Here is a 13135-nt window from a genome sequence, read left to right on the forward strand (position 1 = left end):
ATCCACAAATACAGAATCATCAACATGGTCCTAAGAAATGTTCCTCCTCTTCGTAACACACACACACACACACACACACAAACACACACACACACACACAAACACACACACACACAAACACACACACAAACACACACACACACACACACACACACACACACACACATATATATATATATATATATATATATATATATATATATATATATATATATATATATATATATATATATATATGAATATGCAGAACCACTGTGAAAAAATAGCGAAATTCCAAGCGCTTTCGCAAAGTTCCATGATAATGTGAGAAATCACGAAAGCGCTTGGAATTACCCTATTCTTTTCACAGTGGTTGCTCTGCATATAGTGATATCACCTGTTTACTGTGATCTTATGGCATATAAGAATATGTAGACAAGATCTATCGTTAACGTCCTCACTCGTCTCTCTGACGGGATGATAAATTATGCTAAGAAAAAACAGTCATCTCAAACTTTCCAGCCATTAAAAAAAAAACAAGATCAAGTGAGCATGTAAACTCCCAGGCACGGGCGAAACGTTGGGCATGTTTCCTTACACCTATTGTCCATGTTCACCTAGCAGTAAGTAGGTACCTGGGTGTTAGTCATCTTACAACTGTTATCCCTGTTCACCTAGCAGTAAGTAGGTACCCAGGTGCTAGTCATCCTACACCTACTGTCCCTGTTCACCTGGCAGTAAGTAGGTACCTGGCTGTACAAGTGGCGAGTGGTTCCCAGTAATGGGAGGAGCATCAAAAGTTAAGAGAGAAGATTTAAAGGTAAGAAATCGCATCTCTGTTCTTCAGGATGAGTGTATTTCAGTGGTCAGTGAGGGTAAATGTACTACTTGCCCTGCTAATAGAGGTAAGTGCATTCTTGTGGTTGGTGACTCACAGGTCAGATATATAGACCGTGCTTTCTGTAATAGGGATAAGAAGGTGAGACACAGAGTGTGCTTCCCTAGAGCTGGTGTTGGTGACATAGTTAACAGGTTGGATAATATCATGTCAGGTAATGGGAACAAACCCATTATCTGTCTCAGTGCTGGTGAAAATGATATCAGGAGGGATAGGAGAGAAGAGCTGCTAGATAAGTACAGGTCAGCTATAGATTTAATTAGGTCTAAGGAAGGGGTCCCAATTACAGTGGACCCCCGGTTAACGATATTTTTTCACTCCAGAAGTATGTTCAGGTGCCAGTACTGACCGAATTTGTTCCAGAAATATTGTGAAGTAGATTAGTCCATTTCAGACCCCCAAATATACACGTACAAACGCACTTACATAAATACACTTACATAATTGGTCGCATTCGGAGGTGATCGTTATGCGGGGGTCCACTGTATATGTAGCAATTGGTGTAAATTGCTAGTTAGACCGATACTGCAAGGTACTTGCAATCCCATTCATTGACAACTAGGACAACTTTTATTGCAAACATGATATGTATGCAAGGGATGGGGTTGATAAATTAGACAAATGTGCAACTCTTGGGTATCTTTATTGAGGAAACGTTTCGCCACACATTGGCTTCATCAGTCCATACCATCAGACCATTCATCTACAAACCTGTCAGACACTGCAACTTCTTGGGATCTTAATACTTGGGAATTCTTCGCCTGCCTAATTCTTGGGCACGACCTACTTCCACATTGAACAAGTGTGACACCACCTATGACTGCTGCACCTCTCCTACCAACGGTTTATAAGCTCCTTCTCCGCACGTATGCCGTATTCTATTCAAGATTGGACTGACCACATCGACTCAAGGTTGAGGGACTGATTACCTCATTCTCCTCCTGTTCTTCAAGATTCTCCTTTGTATGGACTGATGAAGCCACTGTGTGGCGAAACGTTTCCTCAATAAAGATACCCAAGAGTTGCACATGTGTCTAATTTATCAACATGTCGGTTCTCTGAACCATTCATCTACAAGGGATGGGGTACATCTCTCTGGGGCTGGGGTGGTAGCATTTGCCAACTCCATCAAGAGGGCCATTGCTGACTTGTCTAGGATTTTAAACTGATAGCAGATAGAGGTATGGGTGTGTAAGAAAACACTCAGGTTGCAACACTGGGGATGAAAACAGTGTTTAAATACACTATTCATCATACAGCTACAAATTAAGACAACGGAACTGGCCAGCAAACAAATGGAGACAGCAGAGGGCGGTGAGAGACTCACTCCCTTAATAGCAGGAGTGTAAGAAACAAGACAGATGAGCTAAGATTAATTGCAAGTGCAGGAAGCATAGATATTATTGCTATAACAGAGACCTGGCTCAATCTGTAAGATAGAGAAATGACTTCTGAATGATTCATACAAGGCTATAAATTATTCCACACTGATAGGGTCAACAGGAAGGGTGGTGGAGTAGCGATGTATGTCAGAGATAATTTAACTTGTGTTAGACAAGATATAAAATTAGAAGTGTCAGTCACTGAATCTGTGTGGATACAGCTTCTCAATGGCCGTGAAAAACTAATCTTGGGTGTGGTTTACAGGCCCCAAAACCTGATATGGAGTGTAGTAAACTTCTATGGGACAAAATTCGTAAGGCATATACATAGGAAAATGCTGTGCTAATGGGAGATTTTAACTTTAGACAAACTGGAGCAATTTGACAGGAAATTTAGAGTCAAGCGACTTTCTTGATACGATTTAGGATTGTTTTTGAAAACAGTTTGTGATAGAACCTGCTTGACTTGGTTCTTGCCAGCAGGGAATCACTAATTAATAATCTTGTGGTTAATGATGAGCTTGGGGAAAGTGATCACACATCACTCAGTTTTAATAAATCATGGAATTACCCTAAAAAGGGCAATCAAGTCTCTGTCTCTTGACTTCCACTTGCTGTCCCTGTTTTCCTAGCAGTAAGTAGGTACAGAACAATAAATCATTTCAGACCATTAATTACCCAACTTACTCACCCACAACTAAATAAATACTGAATAACTGTATTTCATAAATGTATAACACGTGACCCTATCAAACTGTGTTTTTTAATTACATTACCCAGTAGAATAATCCATTCTCTTGAATGCACAGTAACTCATCTAATGACCATATGACCTGTTTCTGCACTACAAATCATTGATTAGTTAATCTTAAGTTAATTTTAAGCCTGCCCATAATGCTCTGCATACAAGGGGCTTTTGGCATGTACACCCAATCACTATAATTCTTTGCTGCTCTTATCTGTATTTTTTTGTACCTCTGTATGTATGCTCAAATTGTAAATAAATAAATAAATAAATCATGTCATGTGGGTGGCATCCTGGAGGACAAGACATCGAGGACAGACAGTCCTCGATGACGCACTGACTTTCTTGGGTAATCCTGGGTGGCTAACCCTCCCTACCCTAGGTTATCCTGGGTGGCTAACCCTCCCTACCCTAGGTTATCCTGGGTGGCTAACCCTCTCTTCCCCGGTTTAAAAATCCGAACAAATATATGATCTTACAGAGACTAATGCAAAAATGCAATTTAGGTGGACGTCCTACGCCATCTATTGGCTAAAACAGAATCTGTGTGTCCACCATTGAATGGCTGATAGATGGCAGCACCAAGCAGGTTGGTGATAATAGAAACTATAAAGTATATATATATTTTTTTTTTGACATTCTTGAAGTTAGCATTAATATTAAAATTAAGACGTTAGTATAATAACCAAGATCATATATAATCATGGAACCAGAGTTACATATATATACCGTGGCACAAACACAATTATATATCAGATAATATTCTTGGAAGTATCAGTATGAGTACACACGCTTATGACACTTACTGTTTTATAGTGCAATCCTTTGTTTGTGATTAAAAATGCGAAAATATCCACGAGCTTAATAATAAAACAAAATATTTTTGTTACCCCTTTATAATATTCAAAGAGTACGACAGCAAAGAGGCTCAGAGAAAACGACAAATTTAGACCATATGGGTAACTAAAGTACTAGTTGAAGTCCTTCCTACTGTAAGTGGTAAGTAAGTTTATTTATGTATAGGTACACTTAAGTACAATTATTGTACACAGTGTAAATTACCTAGGATAACCTAAAAAGTTAAACAAAGTGACTTATTTCTATTGGAGTCCTTGTAATGTCTTAGTAACGTTGAACAGCCTATTACAAACTGTGAAAAGTCCGTCATAGAAGATCATTAATAATAAAAACAAAACACACTCGAGTAATCAAATAAACTGACTAGCTCAAATACACGAAAAAGAATTACACTAGAATCAAAAAGAAAAAAATCAACTGAATATAAGAGTTACATTAATATTAGTTATACAATGAGCAGCATGAATATAACAGTTACATTAAGTAAGTAAGTAAGTAAGTAAGTAAATTTATTCAGGTATACACAATACAGTTACATAGAATTATCATACATAGCAGCATATGTGTAGAGAACCTGGGATAACCCAAAAAAGTCAGACAGAGTGACTTATTTCCATTGAGGTCCTTTTACCTTATTATTATAATATAAAGGTTATAATATTTTCTTATTATTCTATAATGAAGATAACATCTGTAAAGTAAAAGGACACAAGTGCAACTAATGTGACATTTATTGTGGCAACGTTTCGCTCTCCAGGAGCTTTATCAAGCCATTACAAACAATACATGGACACAGAGGGTATATAAAGGCTCAGAGTGAGGTGAATACTAGTGAGGTACCATTTCGATGTTCACTAGTGGTGGTAATAGTAGTAGTAGTAGTAGTAGTAGTAGTGGTAGTGACAAAAGTAATACAATATGGTAGAGCAATTAATTCGTACATGAGTAAAAGGATATAAAAGCTATTACTTGGGTAACATAAAAATAGGTTGGACAAATATAGACTGGAATGAGGCAGCTTGTTTCAGTGTTCACTCTCTGTGCTTTGTGTAGTATAACAGGAAAGACTATGTGATGGCAGGGTTTACTGTTTTCAGGAGGATTCTTGCTAAGACTTCGGAGATGGTGAAGCTGCCGTTGTTTTGTTTAACTGTATTCGAAACAGCGATCAGTGCTGATTCGAGGCACTTGCGTCTGCGGAAATTAGTTTCTTTGATCACTAATTGGGCGTCTCTGAATTTCATGAGATGATTGGTGGAATTTCGGTGTTGTACACAGGCGTTGTTCAGGTTATCGTTCCTACATGCGTAAATGTGTTCATTGAGGCGGGTGTCGAGGTTTCTGGCTGTTTCACCTACGTAAATCTTGTCACAGCCTCCACAGGGTATAGTGTAAACTCCTGCATTGACTGGTTCGTGGTGCTTGGATTTTGTCCTGGTTATATCCTTTATTGAAGTGCTAGAAGCGATGGCGACTCTGGTGTTAGCTTGTGAAAGTACTTTTGAGACGTTCAGTGCATTAGTTGCACTTGTGTCCTTTTACTTTACATATTGTCGGTAATTCTACCAACTTTATTACAAGATAACATCTATTATCATACTAAAAAAGACTATCTACTACACGAGGGTCATTAAGACTATCTACAATACGAGGGTCATTAAGACTATCTACTACCCGAGGGTCATTACGACTATCTACAATACGAGGGTCATTACTAGGGATAAGGTAAAATTTACACGTATTTTAGCTAAAAAATAGAAAATCATTCCCCTCCCTTTCTGTTGCTTCATTCATCAGACACTTTTTGGCAGTCTTCTTGAACTGGTTCAAGCTATGACTGGCCTTGACATTTGTGGGTAGTCTGTTCCATTCCTTTATTGCTGTACAATAAAAGGTGTTTGAAGCCTGGCCACTGACTGTGGGTACTACAAAGTTGTGCTCTCTCCCCCTAGTACTATGATTGCTTTGGTTCACAACCTTGACAAAATTGACAGCAAGATATTCTGGACACTGTTCGTGAGCAATTTTATAAACATGATTTAGCTTCAGTTGTTTTACTCTGTCTTCAACATTCAGCATATCCAACTGCTGTAATTCATCCTGGCCTACATGTTCTCTTGGTCCCAGCCCCAGGATGAATCTTACGATTTTGTTCTGGGTGATTTGCAGTCTATCTTTCAGTTTTTTTGTCAAGGCAGAGTACCAAGAAGAGCAAGCGTAATCCATATGGCATTGTATAAGGGCTAGACATAGGGTCCTGCGAGCCTCAGTAGGTAGACACTGTGCTTGTCTATACAGGAATTTCAGCCTGGCATTCGCTTTCTTTACTACACTGTTCCCTATCAATTCTCCTGACATGCATGGGTCAAAGGGGATTCCCAGATATTTAACTGATGAAACCAAAGTGATGGACTCCCCATTACACTGAACATTAAAATTATTTACCCTTCTCAGTTTATGTTTCGTTCCAAAGAGAATGGCTTCAGTTTTCCCTAGGTGTAATGATAGTTTGTTGTCTACTAACCATTTGCTGCAGGACTCCAGTTCCAGTGTTAAAACATTAGCAATATCTTGTGGGTCTTTACCTGTCACTAACAGAGCACTGTCATCTGCATACAGTAGGAGTTTGCACTTGACACTGATAGGCATATCATTGACATAACATAAGAATAGTAAGGGACCCAGAATACTACCTTGGGGAACTCCACATGTTATCGGCAGGGGTTCTGATTCCGTTTTGTTGATTTTGACTATTTGTCTCCTGTTGCTAAGGTAGGACTTAAACCAGTCTACAGAACCTATACCGATAGCTTGGAGTTTATTACATAATATATTGTGGTTGACAGTATCGAAGGCCTTTTGCAGGTCTAAGGTTACCATACCTATGAGGTTCCCTTTTGACATTTCAGTTCTCAGGTAATCCATCAGATTAATAAGGGAGGTATCGGTTGAGTATGATCTTCTAAAGCCCGATTGATAGCTATGGAGAATGCTGTTGTCATTAAGGTACTTAACTACTTGAGAATACACCGCCCTCTCCAGAATTTTAGATATTATACTGAGTATACTAACAGGTCTATAGTTGCTTACATCAGACCTATTATTTTTCTTGAAGATAGGAGTAACTCTGGCCTCCTTGAACCCCTCCGGTACGGTATTAGTGGTGATTGATAGATTTATTATGTGAGCAATAGGGATTGACAGTTCAAAAGCACCATCTTTTAGGAACTTAGACGGGATGTTATCAGGGCCTGTGCTCTTACTTGGGTTTAACCTGCTTAGTTCTTTTTGAATGAAGTCATGAGATACACTTACTAGTTGACAACTGTTTGGGGTTACCCCTTTATTGGTATAGTATGTTTGAAACTTATCAGAGTCTGTGTTAAAGGTATATGATGCAGCTGGTAGTTTACTTACTAGTGTTGATGCAACAGATGTGTAGTAGGAATTAAAGCAATTTGCCACCTTAGATGTTTCGTGGCATACCTCATTATCGATAGTGAGTACTATGTTAGACCTATCTACTGACTTATGGCTATACCCCAACTGTTTTAGTTGTTGCCAGTGCTTTCTGGGGTTATGCTTATATTCTTCAATTTTTGAGCAATAGTGCTTTGCCTTTGCTCCTTTTATAAGCCTCTGTACTCTGTTCCTCACCCTTTGGAATTCATTTAGTGCTGCAATATCCTGTCTGTTTGCTTTAAATCTTTTTAGCAGCTGGTCTCTGAATTTCATATTATCTAATATCTCAGTAGTCATCCAGGGTTCAGTTCTTCGTTTAATCCTAACCTCTTTAACTGGTGCAATATTATTAAGAATGGTAGTGAACATTGTTTTGAATTTTTCCCAGGCATCGTTTACGTCCGTGCAACTTGTTATCTCTGTCCAGTCACAATTGTGTAGCCTATTTACCAGTGTTTCTTTACTGTAGTTTCTAGTTGACCTCATTTTTATTGTCCTGTGTAGGCCTATCCTATCCCTAGTGATTTTCCTGGTGCAGTAAATGATGAAATGATCACTAAAACCTGTGGTAATGACGCCTGACTGACTAATGTTCTCAGAGCGGTTGCAAAGTATGTGGTCAATTAGGGTGGCTGAGAACTGTGTGATCCGGGTTGGTTTATTAATTAGTTGGGTGTAGCTATTTAATCCTAGAATTTGCTTATACCTTTTGCATAGCCCGTTATTTTGTTGCTGAAAACAGATATTGAAGTCGCCCAGTATTATTGTTTCGCAATTGCTTTCAACTCCGGACAAGACTCTGGAAAAGTCTTCTAAGAACTGGTCCTGGGTAGGAGGGCGGTAACTAGTTCCTACTAAGATGGGTTTGGTCTTAGGAAGCAGCACTTCAAACCATAGAATCTCCAGTTTATTGTTATTTAAATCAGGTCTTGGGTTGTAAGCTAAGTCATTTCTAATGTAGGCACATACTCCACCGCCCTTTCTGTTCCTATCTAAGCGTTTTATATTGTAACCTTCTATTTTGACCTCGTCGTCAGTCACCGTATCATCCAACCAAGATTCAGAGATGGTTATAACTGCCTCCCTAATTTTGTTAGCTAGAATCCTAATCTCTGCCAATTTAGGAAGAAGTGATCTTGCATTGACATGAATAAAGTGAAGGCCTGTTTTCATAAAACAATCATAATCATCAATATATGGCAATGGGTCATTTGTATTAAAATTAGGTAAATCAATGTCATCACTGCTAAAGGGTAACTGTGCCAAAGTGCATTTGTTACACACAAAATGAATTCTGGCACCGTTGCTATAATTGTACATACATCCATCATGCACCCACCCCTTACACATTTTACATAAGGTGCCTTTTCTGTTTTTCATGCGTACTTTAGTACAGTGTATGCATCTGTTTGGTAGTGTTTGAGATAATAATGGCTGTATTGTCTCACATTGACCTATGTATGCATTACATATGGAGTTAAGGTTATCATCCCTAGCTACTAGACCGTCATTATTGCCGTCATTTATCTGTCTGTTTTGCCTCTGCACAATAGTTTGAGGTCCTGGATTAATTTGGATATCACCACTTAAGAGCGCTACAATAAGAGCTGTGTGCCATTGTTTTTGTTTGGGTATGCGGTGTTGCCATACCTTGCGGCGATAGTGAGGTTTACTTTTTTGGTAGGATGGCAACTGTTGGGCTTTTACTGTCCAGGGCGCTGTTACTCCATTCACCTTTTCCAACCCCCATGACTGATTTCTTTCTTCATGGAATTGAAGAAGAAATATAAATATAATTATGGCAGCCTGTACCCCTCTAATGCCTGCCATTTTCGCTCTTCGCTCTTTTACTCATATACAATATTTATTTCTCTTTTCCAGTCCCTAGTACACTTAGTATCTGCTTTAATTACACTGAATTACTAGTAAAATTTCCTCTTCAAAACCCTCTTCACTGCTCACTTTTCCCTTAACTTCACAACACCCTTACATTTAACCCCTTATTCACCCTCCCCTACCCACCTCACTTCACAGTCTGGCTTCACCAATTAACTTCTAACTCCTTTCCATTCTGGTAGACCAGAAAGGTTTAATCAATGGTTTTATCCTTCCAAATCCCCCTCAATTCCATTTATCGGGGGTTGTGTGGTGTTGTTGTCTCCTGACCTGTTTTGCTGACTCAGCCATTTTTAAAACACTGAGGGGAGTAACACCACCTGACTTTCCTTGAGTTTATAGATATATTTGGCTTTTTCTGCTATAATTCTCTCACTGTACACTGGTCAGCTGAATATAGGTCAGCTACTAAAACATTAACCTTGACTATTTAACTATTCACTTCTTTCCCACGACTGGCACTGAGGGATAACCGTCCTATACCTTGGGGTTTTGTACTGTTGATTTGACGATGTCTCCTGTGTTTCCCTCTCGTTAGCACTGGTACAGGTGATATGATGGTGGTACAGGTATGATGCTACTGTCAACAGATGAACGTCAGTAAAGATGAGAATTTCACTTCGCTAGTTGTACGTCTGGCAGTAGCTGCTGTTTGAATGCCGGTCAGCCATGTTTAAAGGCTCAAATCTTTCCCTCGTTTGGCACTGACGAAAAAAGTCCTACAGACCTGGCATTTCCTTGGAGATTTAGTTGATCAGGAATTCTGCCATGTTGTCTTCCCGTTAAACACTGGTGCAGTTGATATGGAGGTCAGTTATTTCATTTAGTGGAAAACGTCTTGTGTCTGGTTCACGTCTGGCAGCAGGTCTGGTACTTGAATGCCGGTCCCTCTTCTGTCATATTTAGTCCATTTCGTTGTCGTCACCGTCAGTTTTTATGTAACTATAGTTAACTTGCATGTTGTTGCAGCAGTACTTGCAAATTTGGCCATCACTGGAGTTCGGATAGGCCCAGGGGACGGCAAGATATAGGAGCAGCCTTGTTGCTGCTTGCTGCGGCTGCAGCTGAGTTTACAGAATTTTAATGTTAAATGCACAAGAGATGACACTCCTGCTTTTCTGTGGCTTCACTCATTATGTACTTTTAATTCTTTCCTTAAACTGGATTATGCTGAGACTGGCCTTGACATGGTCACACTGCCCCTTCCACTCCTTTATTTACTGTATAGTAGATGGCTGAGGTCTGGCAACACCGCATACCCACACAAAAACAGTGGCGCTGTTAAGTGGCGATATCCAAACTAATCCAGGACCTTAAACTATTTGTACAAGTGCAAAATAAGCAGATAAGTGACGGAGATAATGACGGTCTAGTAGCTAGGAATGATAACCTTCATACGTAATGCATACACAGGGTAATGTGAGACAATAGAACCATTCTTATCTCAGACATCATGACACATATGTATACACTGTACTAAGGTGCGAAAGAACTGTAAATATACCTTATGTAAAATGTGTACAGCAATAAAGGACTGGAACAGACTGCCTGCACATGTCAAAGCCAGTCATAGCATGAGTCAGTTCAAGAAGAAAGTCAAAAGGTGCCTAATTAATGTAGCGACAGAAAGGCAGGAGAATGATTTTATATTTTTTAGCTAACACACTTGCAAATGTAAATAACTAATTTTACCTTATTCCTAGTGCATCTCCTTTATAGTATAATAATAAGAAATTATCTCCTTTGTAGGATAATAATAAGGTATTAAAAGGACCCTAATGGAACCATACCCCCGGCCGGGATTGAACCCGCGGTCATAGAGTCTCAAAACTCCAGCCCGTCGCGTTAGCCACTAGACCAGCTAGCCACTAATGGAAATAAGTCACTTTGACTTTTTGCGGTTATCCCAGGATCTCTACACATACTCTGCTATGTAAGATAATCTATGTAACTGTATTTGTGTATACCTGAATAAACTTACTTAGCCTGACTACCTACTAGAGATACTAGTAAACTGTCTTCACTTCGTCTAGTACCATACTGACTGACATAATTCGCAGCAAGATATTCTGGATACTTCCTGTGATCTTTTTGATAAACATGATTCAATTCAAGCTGCCTGAACATATCGTCAATATTAATTACCCATTTCCAGTTGTCAGTCATCCTGGCCCTCTTGGACTCGGGTCTAGGATGAATTTCAGCAATTTATGCGAGTAATTTGTGGTCTGTCTTTCAACTGTTTTTTTTTTAGCGCAAATTAGCTGGCCGCATGACCTACTATCACTAGTGGATTTTTCCAACGGTGACTCTGCCTCCTCCTGCTTCTACTCACCTGACTGCACTTCTCCGAGCATATACCGTGCTTTTCTCAAGATTGATGGACTGAACACATTGACTCCAGGCTGAGGGACTGATTACCTCCTTCTCCTCTTCATCTCTCACCGTTCTTCACTGTACTGAACTGAGGAAGCGAAATGTTTCCTCATTAAAAAGTCTCATTCTCCACCTGTTAGTGTTATTCTCAAGGCTGGGTGTGTGTTCAGGTGCAAACATGGGCAGTTCTGAGTCCACCCAATCAGTAATGAAAACAAAATCATTCTTGAATGAGTTGAGGCAAGTCAAGTAACCTGAGCAGGTCCAAGATTAAAACGGGAGTGAATTTTAAGTTAACCTCGAAATGTAAAATTGAGTAACTTTCAGCAAGAGAGAGTTTGTTTAATATTCATCCATATTGATGGCCTCGCACTGAGAGACTCGGATTCCTTAATCTATCTTCACAGCTCCGCTTAATTTCAGAGGCTAGCCTGGTTTAACAAAACCACGCTCCTATTAACCTAGGCTACAATGCTTGTACAGAAAATGAACGTTAACTACAGTAAAAGAAACTCATGGTCAAAGTGGTAGCAGCGTCAAAACGATTTGCGGATTTTGGAATTAAAGAATAGAACTGGAGGGATCTTCTTTACCAACCAAAGAACATACAAGCTTACTACAGTACTCTTCTACAAAGAATTTAGACAATTTCTTACGCAGGGGTTACTATAAAGACTGTCTTTAGTTATGATCATACACTGTAATAACAGTCTATGTGAATACCCAACATAACATTGTAAATTAACACTTCACAGTAAATGCAGTGTTACGATACATCGCAACTACAACACTTGTTTTTGTTGAAACGAGTTGGGCCACTCTGGAATATGACAGGAAAACAGTCAGCTTCTGTTTCCACCACTTAACTTATAAATAATAGAATAGCTGCACACTGCAGGTTTAACGTTATTGAATAAAATATACGCCCCTAATAAAAGGTAGAAGAGAGAGTGTGACTTACCAGTAGAGGATATCATTAGCATAGTGGATCTGGTACCTGACGGTGCGGCAGAGTGCGCGGAGCGCTGGCTCACGCAGCCAGCACAGCGCTTCCATACCCCGCAAGCAACCGTAGATCATCTCCAGGTCCTGCGGGCAAGAAACACAAAATTTATTGTTAATCATCCCTATACCATAACATTGGTATATTATATTTAGGTCCTGTCAGGGACAGGATGTGAAGCTTCGCGTTCATCGTGTTCACCAGTACCCGAATCTAAGTGTGAATACTCATCTAAATGTGGTTGCAGGGGTCGAGTCAAAGATCCTGGCCCCCGCCTCTTCCCTGGTTGCTGCTACTAGTGTGTGTGTGTGTGTATGTGTGTGTGTGTGTGTGTGTGTGTGTGTGTGTGTGTGTGTGTGTGTGTGTGTGTGTGTGTTTGTTTGTGTGTGTGGTGTGTGTGTGTGTATGTGTGTGTACTCACCTATATCTGGTTGCAGGGGTCGAGTCATAGCTCCTAGCCCCGCCTCTTCACTGGTCGATACTAATTCACTCTCTCCCTGCTCCATGATATTTGTCAAACCTCTTCTTAAAGCTAT

At 39.7% G+C, this 13135-nt stretch overlaps 1 protein-coding gene across 1 annotated transcript in view; it reads right to left on the bottom strand.

The window, feature by feature from the left end:
- The window catches only part of LOC128685527 (adventurous-gliding motility protein Z-like), a 320694-nt gene extending 308008 nt beyond the window's left edge, over positions 1 to 12686 (bottom strand). The window contains exon 1 of the mRNA XM_070083109.1: positions 12558 to 12686. Coding sequence (XP_069939210.1) covers positions 12558 to 12676 — 119 coding nt within the window. The 5' untranslated portion in view covers positions 12677 to 12686. The remainder of the gene's footprint in view (positions 1 to 12557) is intronic.
- Positions 12687 to 13135: the final 449 nt, after the last annotated feature.

Source organism: Cherax quadricarinatus, chromosome 8 (assembly GCF_038502225.1).
Source record: "Cherax quadricarinatus isolate ZL_2023a chromosome 8, ASM3850222v1, whole genome shotgun sequence".
Taxonomy (NCBI): domain Eukaryota; kingdom Metazoa; phylum Arthropoda; class Malacostraca; order Decapoda; family Parastacidae; genus Cherax; species Cherax quadricarinatus.